Below are 20,063 nucleotides of genomic sequence, written 5' to 3' on the forward strand. Positions count from 1 at the left end.
GTTATCTGAAAACTTGGCTACTCTCAGCAATGCAACGATCTGGGAAATCCTGGAAGACTTATGATGGGGAATGCTACCCACCTCCAGAGAAAGAACTCTTGGAGTCATATTTCACATCAGTGTATTTATGGTTTTATTTGGGGGTTTTGGTTATATAGGAGTATGCTCTTCCAACAATTGCATGACAATAAAAATGGGGGGAGGATCCTAGTCCAATTGTGGATGGACTTGCTGGTCCCAGAATTCCTGACCATCCTAAAGATGCTAGAGAGTAGATCTTGTTTTTAGGGTCATTTTTGACTCTTCATTTGATTCTTGTGATAGGAATTGGGACCACAGCCTCCCATGGTATCAGCAGCCAACAAACACTAAGAGCACAGCTTCTTAACCATTTTTTATAAGATGGACCCTTTCTCAGAATCTAGTTTTCAAAATATGCATAAGTATATAAAGTAAAATATACAAGATTACTAAGAAAACTAATTATATTTAAATACAGTTACCAAAATATTTTAAAAATAAGTTCTTGAACCTCTAGGATATAAAAACATTTGCTTACTATAAAATTATAAATGTCAAGCTGGAAGGAAGGTACTATAGAGCCATAAGTCCTGCTTCTGCATTTTATAGATTAAAAGAAACCTTGTGAGACACAAAGGTTAAATGACTTACCCTATGTATACAAGAAAGTGTCTTGAGACCAAATTTTTTACAAATTAATTTTAGTTTTTTTCAAAGATAAGTCTTTTTTTCTCCTACTTCCCTTCACCCTCTTTGAGAAAGCAAGAAAAAAAAAAAAAACTCTTGTTATAAGCCTATACAGTCAAGAGAAAAATTATGTTTTTCTTTCATGTTTCTACTCTCACAGTTCTTTCTTTCTATGTGGATAACATTCTTTCTCATAAGTCCCTCAAACACACTACTAGATTTGTACCCCAAAGATATAATTTTTAAAAAGGGCTGTACAAAAATATTTATAGCTGCACTCTTTGTGGTGGCAAAAAAATGGAAAATGAGGGAGTGTCCCTCAATTAGGGAATGGCTGAACAAATTGTGGTATGTGATGATGATGAAATATGATTGTGCTGTAAGGAATGATGAAATGGAGGATTTCTGAATGAACAGGAAGAACCTCCATGAACTGATGCAGAGTGAAATGAGCAGAACCAAGAGAACATTGTACAAAGAAAGTGAAACATTATGGAATGATCTAATATAATGGACTACTAGTAGCAATGCAATGATCTAGAACTATTTTTCTGATTGAATTTGTGTCCACAACTGTGTCTGTGTGCTTCTCTGCAACTTTGCTTGTGGACATTGTGGAGTCATTGTTTGTGACATGAGCTTCTTTGCCATGTTTAACATTAGGGTGGAAGTATTTTATTGGTTTGTACATCCTTCTAGCTTCCTTCCTGACTTGAGGCTTAGTGTTATGGCTGGACTTTACATACTTCTGGAGGAAAGGTCTGAACTGATCTTGTTGCTGCTTTCTTGGGGTATTGAATGTCATGTTTCAGGGTCCCAGGGACATCTAAGGCTGAACACTTGTAAACTCTCAGTGCTTCCAGAGTGCTCTGATCCAATGATTACTACCCCTGGTCTGAGCTCTGCTGGACACCTCCCCTGTTAGTCAGAAGGGAAGCCCCTGGAGCTTTAGAGCAGTAGAATTGTCAACTCCTCTTTGGTCTGGGGTTGTCACCTTGATTGTTCCCCAGCAGCCCAGATAGAGGATGGTTGTGAGACCCTGCTTTGAGCTTGGGGTTTAAGCCACATTGCTGCTACTATTAGCAGCAGAAGCTTTTGAACTTCCTCCTGGCCTTGCTACCCTGCAATGCTACCACCATAAACAAATTGCCATACACACCTCCTCACTTCACCCTGGATTTGTGACCTGGGACTGGGTGCCATCCAGCAGAGATGTCATTTGGCCCCTGTCCCTTTTGCAGTGCCCTGATGTGGTTTAAGACCTTTGCTTGCTTTGGGTCACAGCCTCTTGTTTGATGCAGGAATGCTCCTTGGACAGGCACTCCTGTCCTTATCCCAGTGTCTGAAGACCTCTCTTTCTGTCTCCTTGTATGTAGTTGGACTGGACACCCGTACTCTTGGAATTTGTTCTAGATTTCCCCATCAGAATATAATCTACACATTTTATAGGTCTATTATTAGAAGGACTTTGTGGAGAGAAATTTGTTGGAATGCTTCCTAGGCTTCAGCCATCTTGGCTCTGCCATTGCCCTAAGGCAGAATTGGAACTCTGATCTTTTTACCAGTCTAGCACTCTTTCTGCTACCCTATCAAACTGTCATAAAAGTAACTTATGCCAGAGTTGGGGGGGGGGGGGTGTTTGTTTTGTGTGCTTCCACCAAAGAGTCAGGACCCTTGGAATTAGGTCTATTTTAAGTAATGCATGCTATCACTGAATCCGTTTTCCTTTCACCCAACTCAGACAAGCTGGAATTCTAAAGAATATGCCTCAGGGAACAGGAGAATGCTGAGCTACAAAATGCTGTTTTCAAAAACTTGATCTTCACTTCCTATAGTTTAATTGATTCAAATTCCATATACTATGTAACTGGCTATTTTGGAAGTCATTCTATGTGTGCGGTCTAAATAAACCAAATAAGGGCTAAAAGTTTTACATTTATCGAACCAAACCCAGCTCCAATAGAGCAATAGTAAGATTCAGACAATCTTAATTTGAATGAGTTTGAAGAAAGATTTCTTTTTTTGTTGTTGTTCTGATCCTGTGTATTTATGTGTGTTTCTGTAGTGTTCACTAAAAGGTGGAAACAGTGATTCCTGGATGAACCCTCTTGCCAAGCAGTTTTCTAATATGGGATTGCTGGTATGTTTTCTTCCCTCCCCACCCCTTATCCGTACCTTCAGTTCTGATTCTGGCATGTATTTACCTACTTTTCTAACAGAACATCATGCTATATTCCATACAGAGTTACAGGGTTCGGGCTGGAAATGTCTGAAATGATAGAACATGATTTGGGGCATTATGCAATCAGCATCTCCTCTCTTTTCCTACTATCTTTTCCCAGGCCCCTCGAGCTAAATCAAACCTCATGGCTTCAGCTTTTAAATTCATTGTCATTTCCCTGTTTTCAGAAAAGAAAATAGTACTTAAACCTTTTGGTTGTGAATATGCCAAATCTGTCCATGTTACTTTTAAGAAGTAAAGTGGCATGAATGAAGGGTTGTGGTGGAGATTCTTGGGGGTTTTCTTAATATATTTTTATCTTCTTTGGGACACTTTGCCCCTCAATGCCAGAAGAAGAGTGGCTTAGCTGCACACCTCAGGTGTTAATGATTTGACATGACCTGGCTGCTCATCCTAGAATCTGATACTTGAGGAGAGTGGTGCATTTCCTCCTGAAGCTGTTCCTTTAGCTTTTTCTTCCCACCTATTGAGCTTTGTGGTCTCTTTCTATGTGAATATGGAACTCCAGTTATCTAAGGCAACTGAGAGAAGTTGTTAGGTTTATATTCAGGTCAGGTTAGAGCTTTACCCTTTCTTTCTTCCTCTTTGAAAGTGGGATTCCAGGAGTGTCCTCAAGTTTCCTTCCATATCACTATACTGAGGGCTGACTCTAAGAGAATGATCCATTCTCTTTTCCAGCATCTGTCTGTGCTACAGCATGATCTGCTCTCATCTGCTTTTCCTTTTTCAGAGTCAAGCCGAGGATGGTCCGGGCAATAAGATGGACTTGTCTGTAGGTGGGTATTACCCTTACCATTACTGTGAGTTGAGTGTGTTGGCATTGATTCTGAATGGATCATTTCATAGGGACAGGTGGAGGGGTTAACAATGGTTAGCTGAGAGAGGTGGGGGACTTATGAGTTCCCCTAGTGCATCATGGGTTAAACAGGCATTTCCTCCATGACATCTCTCCCAAGTGGTGGTCTAGCCACTGTGAGCCCTCCCTGACTCTTGGCTAAACACTTGTCTGGAGCCATAGAGCAGACCATGAGCAGAGATGGAGGTGGTGGGGGGTGAGGGTGGGGAGTGGATTCTCCAGATTTTATCATAATTTATTTCCTTGGCAATCCTGTTGATTGGATTTTATGTATTTAAAAGCATAATTTTTGGAAAGAGTCTAGAACATACAAGAAGTTAAGAACCTTTGGTGTGAGAGGTCCAGAAGCAGGGCAGTCCTCAACCACGAAGGGTCTGCAGCCTGGTTAAAGAAAATGCCCACACACAGAAGGATACCTGGCAGTATAAGTAACTCAAGGGGTGGCTGTTGGAACCATACAAAAACACTACCTCCTGGAGGAACTATCCAGGGGAATCCCTCCCATCCAGGGTGGTTAGGAAGAGATTGTAAAACCAATGGGAACAGCTGGGTTTGGGAGTCTGGTTATAGCTGCAAAGGTGCAGCTGGCTGAGGGGTCAAGATGGTGGGGCCTGTACAAAGACACACGAGTTTCATGGGGAACAATGAATGGATCCATTTGACAGGATGGAAGGGTTTATGATAGAAGGAAGAAGATATCCAGGACTGTACAAAAGCTCTAATATAAAAAATCTTTTTGTAAATATTCAGTTATAGTAAAACTCAAGGTGTTTTTGTTCAAGTTGTTTTGTTTATAGTAAAAGATCACCCTGAAAGCTGTAATATTTTTATCAATACCCTTGGAAGTAATTTGGGGAGATTGAGATGTCTCACCTGTTTCTATGATTTATTGGAATTTTTTCTACCATTTGAATCGTGCCACAAAGACTGATCTGATTTAGGAATGGATTCTTAACCACTGACTATGCCCTTTCTTCTCTTTTTCAGGGAGCCTTCCTGACAAGAAGTTTGATGTGGACAAGCGAGCCATGAATCTTGGGGATTTTAATGATATCATGAGGAAGGATAGATCTGGGTTCCGTCCACCTAATTCCAAAGACATGGGAACCACAGATAGCGGGCCTTACTTTGAGAAGGTGAGTGTAATTTTTTATAATGACCAGTGATACAAGAGAACTATTTGGGTTTTCTTCAGGCAATTGAGTGTTGAAGGAGTAGAATTCCTGAGTCAGTGGCCAGGCACAGATATATATTCCCTATGAAATGGCCCCAAAGAGGTCAGAAAACCTGACAAAGCTGGGAGGGCACTCATGATCTCTGGTGCATTTCACAGGATGGGGACACCAGGAGAAAGTAAAGAAAGTGGCTGCAGCTGAGGGGCATCTCAATCATAAGCTGCAAAAATTTCTACTGTCTGCTTGACCTGGTGCAAGAGCCACAAATTGGCTGTTCTTGTTTCCCTGCCCCTATAGGTGGCTGGCAACATTTTCCCTTTGTTCTTAAGAGAAACTTGCTGGTTACCTTCCTTTTCTGTATCTCTTTTTAAGCTATTCCACTTCCATGTCATGTATTCCTTTCACCACTCTGAAGGAGGTGACCCTTTCAGTCTCCAATGTTTGAATCTGTGGTTTTTGTGTGAAAGTTGGGAAGTTGGCTGGGTTCAGAATGTTTCTTTTCAGTGTTTATTTAATTTCACCTAAGAGCTCTTAATTATTGTCAAACTAAGGCCAGAAATCAGCTGTAGACACTGATGGTATCTAAGAAGAAGCATTTGTTGATTCTCCTTGGCCTTCAGAGGACAGCTAATGTGCTGAAATGGGCAACCAGCCAGCCCCTGACAGACAGCCTCAGAGCTGGTCGAGATGTCCAGATCTTGACTGCAGGGTCTCTGGGCTTCTGTGTCCCCAGAAGTCAAGTGAGAATAATCAGTATCAGATATATGTGTTGCCCAGCAGGTTTATCTTCTGCCTGTGAGTGGAATAAGTCACTAACAGGAAGATAAAGAGTTGTCTGGATGGATGTTGGCCACCACAGGTCTTTTGAGCACAGTGTGGCTGAGTTGGTCAGATAAGACCTGGGACCTCCTTGTCACTAATAGACACTAACTTGGCTTGTTGCTGCTGTTTCTCTCTTCTCCCCCCCCCCCCCTTGCCTTCTGTCGCTTCACTAACCAACCCACCCTGGGATTGGCTAACACCTGCTCTCCAGCTGACTTTGCCTTTCTCCAATCAAGACGGGTGCCTTGGGGATGAGGCTCCCTGCTCTCCCTTCTCCCCTTCTCCCAGCTACAAGCTGTCTCCCTCTGGCTCCACAGCACCCAACGTCAGCCTGGGGGCAATCGGCACAGGGCTCAACCCCCAAAACTTCGCTGCTAGACAAGTAAGGAGGCCTCCCACATGTATAATGGGGACCAAGGCTGGGACCTGGCTTTGGTCCTGCTTTGCAATTGGTGGCACCATTTGTTGGTATTGGGGGCTCTGTGGACTGCTGAATGTGCATGTGAGAGGAATATGAAGTATAGGGTTTTCAACCCAGAGCCCTCACCACTCTCAAGCTTTTCTCTTGGGGCTTTATCAAAAACCTTTCTTTGGGCTTCTTAGGTTCAGCAGGCTAACATTTGGAGGCTAACTAGTAGGGGCAAGCTTCTAAACTTCTGATGACCATGTCAACTCTGAAAATTATTCTGAAGAGATGGCAGAGGTGTCCCAAAGATGCCTTGGTGTGTGCAGGACCTTGTGTCGATGACTCGCTGACTGCTTCTTTTAAACAGGACATTAGATTTCTGCGTATTTCCCAAGCAATCTATGTAGGTTTTGGAGGAGAAACAGCCCCCATGAGATCAAACATTTGAAGATTATGGCCCTTGTCATTTAGCTGTAAAAGTAACTTAATAGTTTCAAGAGAATCAGTTGCATGCTGACTGGTCATATGAATTCTAGCTCCAGATCATAAACATTTTATTTTTGGGTATAATGGTCCCCATTTGAGGAAGAAACAGTTAGGCTGTGGCTGGGTGCATTTGAAGGATAAACCAAAGAACCTCTCTTTGAACAGAGCAGTGCAGATGAGATGAAGGAGGCTGCTAGATAGCCTGTTGGGCTTCTGCTGCTATTCCCCAGAATTGGAGAACTTTCCAAAGTTCTAACTACTGGGACACTCTATATGGGATGCTGGTGGTGGCGGAAATATGGGAGTGATATTCCACTGTGCTTGTTGTTTTCAGTAATTAAAAAAATGTACAGTCTACATTTTTTATTTAGGCTTTAAAAATCCATATCTCTTAAGTGGTTCTTAGTCTGATATTTATTGACATTTTTTCAAATGGTTTCTACAGGGATGCTCTGTTGGATCATTCAGACTGTGTCTTCGGTCCTTTCAGAATCTTCCTTTTCTGTATTAGAAAATGTACTTAGTGTACCCCTATAGATATACTCAAATTTGCCATGCTTGCCCTATGGTAGAAGCTCCATTATCATCTTTCTCTGAAATCTGCTACAGCATAATCTTCAATGATGGCAGAAATGCAAAACCAACATGTTACAATGGAATGACACCTTAAGAAGAGTTGTCACCATTATTTCCTTTGGGATGGACGTTCATTTTCCCTCTGAAATGCCACCAAAAAAAACCAGCATTGTAACAGGCTAGAAATTGCTCAGTAGAGCCTGGCACATTGTAGGCATGTAAATATTTTTCCTCCCCCATTCTAATTTGATTATTTTTTTCAATTTGAAAATTCTTCATCTTTATGCCTTTTTTCTTTTTATTATGATTCTTTCCAATTATATTCCTCTTCTGCTCAGAAAATAACTCTCTTTGTAACAAAGACTAAAAATATAGTTTCATCCAGCAAACCAGTGCCCAGACTGAATCTGACAGTGTATATACCTTCTATACCCTTAGCTTGCTTCCCCTCAAATGAAGGCAAAAAGATCCATTTTTTGACTTCTTGGTCCTAGTTGTCACAAAGCATGTGTTCATTGCATTCTTCTGTTCACATTGGTACAGTCTTTGTGTGTATCATTTTCATGGTTATGCTGATTTCTTTCAGCATCACTTAATAGAATTCATCCTTTCCTAGAGTAGCATAGTGATGAACCATTATTGATGGGCCCCTTTGGCTAGTCCTTGGAGTGAACACCTGCTCTACTTCTATGCCACCCCTGAACATCAAAAAACATTCTGATATATTTGGGGCCTTTTGTCCTATCTTTGGGAGGCCTCTGTGAGTTCCATACCAGCAGTAGTATTGCAGGGTCAAGGGGCATGTGTGTCCCTTGTTTTGTGTTTCAGAACCTCTAATGTTGTCTTTTCCAGTGTAATCTAGTAGAATTGCATTTGTCCTAAGCTGGTTTTATGATATAAAAAAGTTTGCCTTGACAACAGATGGGAAAAAAAAGAACTAAAAGATTTCCCAAGGGTCTTCTTCAGGTACTAAGAAGAGGAGGAAAATTTACATGTTGAATTACATTGGTCAATAGATACTTTACAGCTAAAATGCTTTTTTTTGTTGTTGTTTTTTTAACTCATGAAACAATGTCAATGACTGGCCTCAGTTCTGAGCATGCATGACTCCTATGTCTTGGCTGACCTTTGTGGCTTTCCTTTGTGGTGCTCTTTTGACCTTCTTCAGGACTTCTGGAGGTTCATCTCTGATCCCTTCTCCATACTCTGAGCCAGAAGGACATGTCCTCTTCCTGGGGCCTAACTTGAAGGACAGGCCTTACTTCTCCTCCCCTCAATTCTCTTTGATTCCTGTCACTAGAGTTTTCTCTTCTATACAGAGGATTCCCCAAAGTGAATCTCCACCCAAACTTCTCCCTGCAGTATACTTTATATGCTTTCTTGATGGATTAAGGTATTCCCCAAGCTGAACTTTTCATTTTCTAACCAACAACTTTTTCATTCTTTCTGATGATCCTACTATTTTTCCAGTCACCAGCACTTAGAACCTTGGAGTGATCTTTGACTCTTCCCATTCCTCAGTTTCCCTTCTTCCCTACCCTATTCCAATTAATTGCCTTCCCATTATTTATTATTAAGATTGCATTTCACTCTCACTATAACCCCCTACTCCTTAGCAAATTCAGACCCTCATTGGCTTGTACAGCTCCCCTATTTCTTTTTTCTTTTTTAAACTCTTCCCTTTCATCTTAGAATTGATAGTACATATTGATTCTAAAGCATAAGAGTAGTAAGGCCTAGGTATTTGAGGTTAAGTGACTTGCCCAAGGAAGCTAGGAAGTTTCTGAGGTCAGATTTGAACCCAGGACCTCCTATCTCTAGGCCTAGCTCTCTGTCTAATCTGCCACATAGCTATTTCTCCTAACACAGCACTTCCAACAGGGATCATTGATTCATTCTTCAATCTCCCATTCTCACTCTGTCTTCACTTGTCTCAGTACATTTACTCATGCCAGCCTCAGTGTCCAAAAGGGCCTATTAGCTTAGCTCATCTATGTTTGTCAAAGCTCCTCTTGTCATTCTGTTCTTCTCTGAAAGAGTTCTCTTCTCTCTGGTTCCTTGATAGCACTTTGGATGGGCTGATCCATTTTCAATCACTTATCCAATCCTCCCTAGTGTCCTAGTAATTTTTGTACTTGTCTTCACCAACCTGTTGGCTTTAATTCTTGAGCACAAAAAAAAAAATCCTTAGGTATATCTCTCTGCATCTCTAGCACCTAATACCTTGCCAAAGAAGTCATTTAATATTTATTATTGGTCCTATTGAAGACCTCAATGTCTCAGGTCCAAAAGGGGTTCTGGTTCAGACTTCAGTTCTTCAGAAATCTGAGACACCTATACCATGATGAGTTTTGACATAAACTCTTTATTTTATTATGCTTGAGAATTATTTTGGTATTTAATTGAACCAATGCTTAAAGATGACGTGGTTAAGAAAATGGCATTTTTTACTGGAAAGGCTATTAACTGAATTTAGCCCCTTTGGTTTCCCAAAGCCTTTGCTTTGCTAAAAATGTCAAAACGTTGAGCAAGCTACAGGAGAGAAAATGTTGGACTTGTCTGTTTTTAGATACATTGCTTGGAGGTGGTCCTAAGGTCAGGAACTTCTTGGTTTCAGAATTCTTCTGTAATTTATAGAATAGGCCTCATTGGCCTCTGTAGATTGATAGTGGTAGTTAGGTCTATGCCTTCTTATTTGTGTGTTTCTGTTGAAAACAAATAAAGTTCTTAGGCTCTCTCCTTTTTTTTACAGGGTGGCAATCATGGTTTGTTTGGAAATAGCACAGCACAATCACGGGGCATGCACACGCCAGTGCAGCCACTAAACTCTTCCCCTAATCTACGGGCGCAAGTGCCTCCCCAGTTTATTTCTCCCCAGGTAAGCAATTTTATGTTTCTGAATCTTAGATCCACAATGCCCAAATCAGGGGGTTATGAGCTGTTAACTTATCTAAAATAAATTTTATGGAAATTAAACTAGTCATAGCTACTACTATTCCTTGTGGATGTTACTAAGTATCAAGGATGAAAAATTCAATGACCTTAAGTCAAATTACCAATCATGTTAGTAATTTTTTGCCTTATATAAAGAAGAGTTCTTTTTGCATGGAAAAGTATGTGGCCATACTTTTTTTAAAAATTCCAGTTTAAAAGGAAATCAAACATTGACTGATTGTCCTATGTCCCTTCTTGAGAAGAGAACAATACCATTGTAGGGGAAAGTGCTGTAGAATTTTCTCTGATGGTAGAAAACTTAGACCAAAAGAAATCTGCCGTGCTCTCCATCCTGGGCTGCTTTACTGTTAGACCACAGAGAATATTAGTTTTGATGGATTGATTCATTATTCAATGTGTTTCCTACCCTAGATTTGAAAAAGCATTTGTTTTAAAGACCTGCTCCAGCATTTTCCTGGCTTTCTAACTATCTCATGCTTGTTTTTCCCTTTTCTTCTGTGCTCTGACACCTTAGCCCACTCTTGCAGATGGGCTCCTGAAAGAGTAGAAGCAACAAGAGTGTCCAGGGTTCTAGCATTTCCACTTCCAGACTCTGGGCCTTTGGAGGTCACTCAATTCCATGGCTCCCCATTTGTTCCTTCATAAAGTAAAGAAAGTACTGTTCAGCTTCCTTCCAGGTCTATCATGATGAACCTCAGAGGTTCGGTGGTTTCCCAAAGCCTGTTGACTCCTGTCTGTCCCACATGGAAGAGCTTCAGGAGGTACCCCACTAACCATATCTGGGTCTTCATCCGCTCTCCCAGAATAAGGAGAAGACCTTTTAAGCCAAGCATGAGGCTGAATTATATAGGAGGGTTACCGGGGACCTTTATTCTTAACTGGGAAGTGAGCATAAGCTTCATTAGAATGTTGACCTTTCTTTAAAGGAGTTGTGGATTAACAGTATAAGAAGTGGTCCAGTGTGGGAACAATGAGACAAGAAAACATTGTATATATATAGGGGATTAGGGGTAATCCAAGAAGGTGGCTGGAGCACTGTGAAATAAGGCTACACAGGGGTGGAGTAGGGCCTAGAAGAGGGAACAGCCATCAAAAGATTTTTAACAGTGGAACAGTGTTAACAGCACCATCCATCCTTCCATCTGTTCTACAGTTTAACACAGAGGAGCTAAAGAACACCTGTCAAGGGGGTTATGTTGGCTCCAAACTATGAGAGACTCCACTACTGGTGTAGTAATGGGGCTAGAGGAAAGTGGGTACATCCCAGAGAGAATGTGGGAATGTGGCTACAGAGGCTGGGGTTGGGAAGAAAGCACCCTGGTTGTGAACATGGGGGAATAATAGGACCAGTGGCACCATGATGAATGGACTAGAGTCAAGAGGAAGAAGCATATTTTCAGAGGAAGGGAATGACCTAGATTGGGGACATGTTAAAGGCTGAGATACAGTGAAATTTCCCTGGATAGATGTTATTCTGAAGCTGGGGGGCAGGGTAGAACTGAACTAGAAGGATTAGTTTGGGAGTCCACAGTTAACAGTCAATGTGGAGGTGTTAAAGTTCTCAGGCATTTTACATGCTTTCCAAAGTTCTCTGAGATTGGTTCTACTGGCATTACCCTTGCTTTTCAGCAGAGAAAGGTGTTATAATTAGGAGTGAGGATGGTGACAGTGTCCCATGGAAGCATCCTCTCTACCACACTTTCTTCTCCTTCTGTCTCAGTTGAGTTGAAGCAGTGAATAGGTGAGATGGCCTAAGTATAGAAAATGTGTAGACAGAGAAGGCATTAAGAACAGATTGGTGATGGCATTCCAACTAAAAGAGTGAGGGATGGAGAAAAGCAAAGAATTGATTAGACAGATAGGAGAAGTTTGATCAGCCCAAGAGTGTGGCCAATAGTGTTAGAAGTTCCAAGGTCAAAGAAGAGACCTCTCTCTGTTTCATAAGGATGTCATGCTTCCATGGAGAGTTTTAAGATTCTTAATTGTCTGTGGGTTTGGCAGTTTGTGCTGTAGCAGGCAAGAAAAGCTGACATGGTACTAGATGGCATTAGGGGAGGCAGAGTCTTGTCAGCCCCTACCTGGGTCAAATAACATCTGGAAGAGAAATCATTGGCAAGCCAAAGAGTAGAGTCCAGGGGAGGGTGACCTGGATGAGGAAGGGCCCAATGACCATGCCAGATGGAGCTGGATTGAAGGGATTAGCAATGTTCAGTCTGGAGAATGCTTAGGGAAAACATGGGAATGAATTATCTTTTTGTATTGGAAAATCTGCCAGCAGGCAGAGAAAATAGACTTGTCTTGGCCCCAGAGACCAAAACATGGTAGGAAAAAGGAGAAGTTATAGAGATACAAATTGAGATTTGACCCAAAGAAATTGTCCTTCTGGATTAGGGCTGACTGCGAATGTTGTGGGGCCCCTTCAGGGTATCCAGTGGTTTCTCCTTCTCTAGAAGTTTTCTGGCAAAGACTTGAAATGACCATTTTGGGGGGAGGGAGGGGACAGATCATCAGAGGAGTCTTCCTCAGGATATGGATTAGCTAATGTCTGAGATTGTATATAATATTGTCCATACTGGGGCGGAGGTGGTGACAAGAAGCAAATTGAAGAGATGCTATTGAATGTATCCATTTATGGTCATTGGTGATCAGTGCTTAATTGTGGCACTCCACCACCACAAATGATCCTCCACCAGCCTCTGTCTGAGAAGACTCAAATCCCCTCCCCCAGCCAGAGAGTATCTGCCATGGGAAGGTGCACTACAGCTTGCTCTCCTGCCTGACTTCTCAACCCCCTCCCCATCTCTTTGGATGTTTCATTGACACTGTTTTCTTCCCCTCCTCCTTTGGGAGATGAGGAGGCAATGCTATTCTTCACAACCCCTTCAACAGGGGTCATTTTTCTTCTGTGTCATCTTTGCCATTCTGACAGATGTGAGAGGAAAATTTGATTATTGGGTTTCTTACTTTGAGAACTATCTGCCTATATCCTCTGATCATTTCTCTGTTGGGGAAAATGTTCATATTTATGTGTCACTAATTCCTTAGACATCAGTCCCAAGAGGTGCTAAAAGACTTCCAGTCGTCTCCAAAGGGAAGACACCTGGACAGTAGATACCCAAGAATGGAAGATGTAGTTAGTTTGTGGTAGGTGAGAAATACCCACATCAGTGAGATCATGGGGCTGTGGAAGTATTAGGAAATGGCCATAAACAGAAAGCCATCCAGCAGGAATAAAATAGCAAGTCAATTCTGTGAGTTGTAGAATTGAAAATTCTTAATGTTGAAGCCCTGAGTTTGTTTTGCTTTTGGTGTTTTAAGGAAAAGCCATGCCTCTCTGGCTGATTACATGAAGCTAAGACATAAAAGATGACAACATTATGAAGATTTAGAACTATTATTCTCTTGGGTGAAAGGACAGGAATATAGAGGACAAATGGCCCCAACATGTACATATTAGCCTCCTGTAGCTCTCCCAATACTATTTATTGAAGCCTTTCTTCTCTCACTTTGATTTGTCTTTTCTGAAGCTCAATGTGAAGAATAGGAAAGGATAGTTTTCCATGGAAGCAACATTTAATGCAAGGAACATTTAGCAATCATGAGAACAAGCCCCAGGAGAATGGACTCTTCCCCCATCCCTAGAGATATCACTAGAAGTCCCCTGGCAGCTCCAAAAGTTTGAAGAGCACTTGTCCAGGGGTGCCATGGGAAAGTGGAACACAGTGCAATTCTCCAAATTGCCTCTAGATCAGATTCCACCTGGAGTCTTGGTCTCTTCTGTAACAGCAGGTAAAATTGAATTTAGTCTTAGGCTGGCTTAGAGTTCAGTTCCTTTGTCTTGTTCACCCAAAATCTGTGGAAACAATATTTTCTCTTTCTGAAATCTGTTGGAATCCTCCAAAAGTGTCAGCACCATCCCATGTTGGGTCCAGTGACCTATGAACAGTTATGCTCTTTGTTTATGAGGCTTTGTCCCACCTTATCAAGGATGTGTCTGTCTGGGGAGATCTCATTGCTTGAGTGGTAGGCCAAGAATGAATGAGAGCCAAAGTAAAAGACAAAGGAGCACACTGACAAAAGTAAAGGGTTCCTGAACATGCCTCACATTTGCTCAAGCTTGACCAAGAATTCTTTTTTGGAACCATTTCTCCCCTATTCACTAGTCCTGTCTCCTTGCCTCCCATCAGGTTTCGGCCTCTGTGCTCAAGCAATTTCCTAACAGTGGCCTGAATCCAGGGCTGTTCAACTTGGGACCTCAGCTGTCTCCCCAACAGATCGCCATGCTCAGCCAGCTGCCACAAATTCCCCAGTTTCAGTTGGTAAGGAGCAAATCCTCTCCCCTAGGCTTATAGTGTTTCTTAGACTTTTGGGTGTGTGCAGGGGGGTCTCTCTTGGTTTGCAGTAATATTTTTCTTTGGAGTAGGGGGTAGGGCTCTTGGTGGCTCAGTTCTCTATAGACATTTTTGTTTAACCCATACCTCTCCTTTTAGAGTTAATACTATGTATTGGTTGTAAGACAAGAAGAGAATTAAGGGCCAGGCAGTAGGAGTTACGTAACTTGCTAGATTTGAGGAACCCTAACCCTCTTGTCTCTAGGCCTGGCTCTATCCACTGAGCCACATAGCTTCCCCCAACTCTATTGACATTATTTATGTGAATGATATGGTGAGGGATATTTGGGGTTCGCATATTAGCTCATTTACTCCCTTACTTAGGATCTTGTCCCTCTCACCTGTTAATTGAGTTAAACAAGACGAATGGGAATAAGAATTATGTTCCTCCTTCTATACTGATATTGCCAAATTAAGTGGCATCCTTTGCTGTTTTTTTTCAGGGGTGATGATACTCATAAGATTTCTGTTTCAAGTGTTTATGTACCCTCCCCCTGTCCCTCTCCCTTCCAACCCCCCACTTTCTCCCTCTGCAGGCCTGTCAGCTTCTCTTACAACAGCAGCAGCAACAGCAGCTTCTCCAAAACCAGAGAAAGATCTCCCAGGCTGTGCGGCAGCAGCACGAGCAGCAGGTGAGGTGTGCTAGGCTGGCAAGAAGTGTGTGTGTGTGTGTGTGCGCGCACACGCGCACACACACACACACACACACACACACACACACACACACACACACACACACACACACACCCCCGAGGCCTAAGCTTCTCCTATGCCTTCTACAGATTGTTCGGATGATGAGCGCATTGCAGCAGCAGCAGCAGCAGCAACAGCAGCAGCAGCAGCAGCAGCAGCGGCCACCGAGCATGAAACATTCTCCATCTCACCCCGTTGGACCCAAGCCACATCTGGACAACCTGGTCCCCAGCACCCTGAATGTGGGGCTCCCTGATCTTCAAAGCAAAGGGCAAATTCCCGGCTACAGTTCTGGTGAGAAGCACAACCACAACTAAGCCAATCGGCCTCATGTTTTTGTGGCTTGTTGTGGGAGGAGAGGGAGGACCTAACACAGGGGCAGTAGGCTGCAGGCTCATGAGGAAAGCTAAAAGGGACTTCAGAGGGCATCTAGAACATCTGCCCCTGTTATACAGAGGAGACAAGCAATGACCTAAGGTTTTTTTGTTGTTTTTTTTATTTGATCATTTCCAAACATTATTCATTGGAGACAAAGATCATTTTCTTTTCCTCCCCCTGCCCTCCCCCCACCTCTCCCATAGCTGACGTGCGATTCCACTGGGTATCACATGTGTCCTTGATTCGGACCCATTTCCATGTTGTTGGTATTTGCATTAGAGTGTTCATTTAGAGCCAATGGCCTAAGTTTTAAAGAAAGATGGAACAAGGAATAATGCAGGCCAAAGTAAAAGAAAAGCTTCATGGGCAAGGTGAAACTAGGCTCTGAAGGCTGGACAAAGGGCTTTTCAGGCTTCCCAATGAAACTACCAAAGGCCTTAAAAATGATGGTGACTCACTGGGTAGGTGTGAGGGAAGAGCTCAACCTGGGGAGAGCCCTGATGAGGGAAAGCAACCACTTGAGGCTCTAAGGTAATGAATCCTTCCACTGCCCTCAGCCCCCTTTTTGGGTTCTAAGCCTGCCTATAACAGTTTTCCATTTCGTGTGTGTGTGTGTGTGTGTGTGTGTGTATGTGTGTGTGTGTGTGTGTGTGCACACGCACACGCATGTGTGCACGCTAATGAGAGTGAAAAACTAGCTCAATTTTGTAGCAGTTTCCCTTTAGCAGTAAGAGCTATTGAGTGAGGAATGTGTGACCAATGAAACCATTTAGAGGAAAAAACTCAAAGACTTTGTTACTAGTAGTTTTATTTATTTATCTTTCCAGCAATATCCTTTAGTAAAATTAGAATGTAATAAAATGCTGTAAAAGGTAATTTGGGATTGGCGATTTTATTTTAGGTTTTGGCTCAAGCGGTATGGATTATGGCATGGTTGGAGGAAAGGAAGCTGGGACAGAGTCTCGCTTTAAACAGTGGACTTCTATGATGGAAGGCCTGCCCTCTGTAGCTACACAAGATGCTGGTATGCACAAAAATGGTAAGAGGCAACTACATGGGCTAACTCCAGAGAGTCTTATCTTTCTGTTCATCTAGTGAAAGTAATTGTTTATAAACAACTTTGAAGACCAATGGTCTTATTAATGAGCAATTTTTAATTTCTCAAAGTTATGATTACCAGCATTACAAAGGAATGCACTGAGGCAAGTCATTAATGGAATGTTATATGTGGAAGACATTCATTAGGGCCAAGTGGGGTATGCATAGAAATCTCTTCCAAACGTAGAGAGAAGCATCAGTCACCTTGGATAATCAGTAATTGACTGGCAAGTTCTGATCCATCTGCTAGTTGGGGAAGAACTTTGCTTCAAAGGCGAGGCTTCTTTTGAGGTATAGGAGGAATATAAATGACATATATAAAGAATGTGGTTGGCATCTTAAAGATATTTAAATATTTCCTTTTTTTTAATAATTCTATTTCAACCCCAAAGATAAAACTACTGGGAATGTTAATGTGCATACTTTACAAATCATGAAACCCTATAAAGATGTGAGCTATGATTATTTATATAGCTCTTTCATAGGCTATATGAATCAGAGCGTCAGCATAATACAAGCATTGCATCCTTGCCTCTCCATATGTCTCTGTACAAGCCTCTTGGTTGAAAGGTCTCCTATTTCCCTTTTGTTTCATTGGACAGTAATTCAGTTGGGTTCACCTCTTCATGCATACTAAGTACAGAAGACCCCTGTATCAGCAGGGGATACTATTGTTTCAAGATCAGTTGCAAATGGCTCAAATCATGGATATAAGCGAACACAAGTGTATGCATGCATGTGCATGAGTGTACACGTGTGTTCTCACTTTCTGCTTCTAGTATTCTTCTCAACATGGCACACACACACACAAAGTGGAAGTGGAAGCAAAAGAGTCTGCTACTCAGGCAGGCCACTGTCACAGGTAGACTTCAGCACTTTGGGTCAACTATGGCTAACTAAAACCACAGAACTTGTAGCCGGGATTGATGGGGGTCCTGCTGTCAAAATGGATATCTGGTTATACTTTTCATTGATATTCTTTGACAGGCCTTGGTGACCCTAAGGGTTCATTCAAGTCCAGCACCTTTCTACTTCCTCCACAAGACTCTTACTGACACACACTCCTCATACCTTCCCCAAGCCATACCCATTGTTTTCCAGCTTGTCTGCCTCATTTTGTCACAATATTTTGGGTAATTTTCTTCTTTTCCTAGACATCATGGCTCCCAGTGCCAAATACTACTAATAGACTAGCTCTGGGTCTCACATTGTCTTTCAGATCAGTCTCTTGCCAACTAGGCATCTCCTTATAAGGGTGCCCTGATTTTTGTGATACCTAAAAGAGAGATAGACATGTATTTCACTCCTTGTTTTTACAATGCCTTTGACCCTTATTTATTCCTGTCAGTACCCTTTTTAGCAGGATGAATGACCAACAAGGCAGGGCTTTTTAAATTACACTGATAATGAATAATACCAAGTAAGGCACAAAACCAGGAGAAATGTTTTCTGAGGGTATACATCACTATCATGGTAGGAGAAGGCTAGGAAAGGGTCAAATGAGATTTCCTGGGGATGAGGAGAGGCTTTTGCTTGAGATTGACATTTTGTGTTCATTGCATTAAAATCTGGAATATTACAGCATTTCATAAGTGAAATCTATAATCACTCAAAAGCTTTTGGCCTAGCTATATTGATGAAATCAAATTTAAAACATTTGTTCACATCAGTAAGTGACTGAACAGACAACCTAGAGACCTTGTCCTTCAGTATATTTGTTTGGAACAGCAGAAATGGGCAGTTAGTGAGCCTAGAATTGAACAAATAATAAAAGCAAACTAGATTATGTCTGGTAAATTATATCATGCTTTTAAAAAATGCTTTACCTTCTGTCTTAGAATGGATACTAAAGGGGGCAGCTGGGTAGCTCAGTGGATTGAGAGCCAGGCCTAGAGACTGGAGATCCTAGGTTCAAATCTGGCCTCAGACACTTCCCTGTGTGTGTGTGACCCTGGGCAAGTCACTTAACCCCCATTGCCTAGCCCTGACCACTCCTCTGCCTTGGAACCAATACACAGTATTGATTCTAAGACGGAAGGTCAGGGTTTAATAAAAAAAATAATAGATACTAAGTATTAGTTCCAAATCTGAAGAGTGCTAAGATCTAGGCAGTTTGGGATTAAATGATTTCTCCAGGGTCACACACAAAGCAAGTTAAGATTTGAAACCAGGACTTCCCTTCTCCAAGCCTGGCTCTCTATCCACTGAGCCACCTAACTGCCCCTATACCATGCTTTTTAATGTCCTCCCTGAAACTAAACTTTGTCTTTTATTATTATTATTCCCCCTCCATTGAGAAAGCAAAAAAAAAAAAACCCTATTACAATTGTATTTTGTCAAGCAAAACAAATTTCTTCACTGACCCTGGCCAAAGAAAAATCTCATTCTGCACCAAGCCCACCTTCTTTCTTTTTGGCTCTCTCTCTCTCTCTGGAAATGCGGGCAGCATATTTAATCATTAGCCCTCTAGGATTTTGTTTGCTCATTGTGTTGAACAGTTTAAAGTTTGTCTTTACAATATTGCTGTCATTGTATAAATTGTTTCACTGATCCTACTCCCTCCCCTCTATATCAATTTAGTTAAGTCTTCCCAGTTTTTTCTGAAACATTTTCTTTCATTATTTCTTGTGGCACACCAATATTCCATCACATCTATATACCATAACTTGTTCATCTTTTCCCCAGTTGATGAAGGCCCATCTTTTAAAAACTAACCAATATTCTTCTAGCAGAGTGGTAGATATAGTTGTGGGTTGTAGTCTCCTAAGAGTGAAAATTGAAGATCACTCCCAAGGCAGCAAGATGTGTGATGTGGCAAATGTTCTGAAATAAAAACAAGGATTTAAATCAGGGGGGAAAGTGTAAAAAACATCAGAGGAGCATAGGGCTAGGGGTAAAAAAGAAGATGGCCACATTTGCTCTCTGGTAATACCTGTCCTCTACACTCCCAGTAATGTTAAATGTCACCCACCAGAAGCAGGGTTTACTGTTTTTAACTCTATTTTATCTAATTTATCCTCAATTTAAGAGTGTAATGATACCCATACCACTACATAAACCCTTTTCCATAAAGTGGGACTTTGTGTTTGGTTTTTGGGGGGTAGGGGGATTGAGGATAGGAGACATTTTGGCGTTTGTTTGTTTTTTCGTTTTTCCTCCCTTGAGATTTGTCAAAGATTTGAATGAAACACCATACATGACTACCCTTCTCATTACTTAAAAGTAGATATCATCTCATTAATCTGTGATCCCTCCATAAGCATAGATTGTAACTCTT

The 20,063-nt window shown here is 41.7% G+C and overlaps 1 protein-coding gene across 18 annotated transcripts in view; it reads left to right on the forward strand.

Moving 5' to 3' along the window:
- The window catches only part of TNRC6B (trinucleotide repeat containing adaptor 6B), a 272,807-nt gene that overhangs the window by 214,810 nt on the left and 37,934 nt on the right, over window positions 1-20,063 (forward strand). For 15 of the 18 annotated variants that reach the window (XM_056798993.1, XM_056798978.1, XM_056798984.1 and 12 more), the window contains 9 exons: window positions 2,774-2,848; window positions 3,681-3,726; window positions 4,794-4,942; window positions 6,015-6,185; window positions 10,024-10,149; window positions 14,414-14,545; window positions 15,154-15,249; window positions 15,400-15,604; window positions 16,590-16,727. In XM_056798993.1, coding sequence (XP_056654971.1) covers window positions 2,774-2,848; window positions 3,681-3,726; window positions 4,794-4,942; window positions 6,015-6,185; window positions 10,024-10,149; window positions 14,414-14,545; window positions 15,154-15,249; window positions 15,400-15,604; window positions 16,590-16,727 — 1,138 coding nt within the window. The remainder of the gene's footprint in view (window positions 1-2,773; window positions 2,849-3,680; window positions 3,727-4,793; window positions 4,943-6,014; window positions 6,186-10,023; window positions 10,150-14,413; window positions 14,546-15,153; window positions 15,250-15,399; window positions 15,605-16,589; window positions 16,728-20,063) is intronic. The other 3 variants (XM_056798991.1, XM_056798994.1, XM_056798982.1) reach the window with 2 other exon arrangements.

Source organism: Monodelphis domestica, chromosome 5 (genome assembly GCF_027887165.1).
Source record: "Monodelphis domestica isolate mMonDom1 chromosome 5, mMonDom1.pri, whole genome shotgun sequence".
NCBI lineage: Eukaryota > Metazoa > Chordata > Mammalia > Didelphimorphia > Didelphidae > Monodelphis > Monodelphis domestica.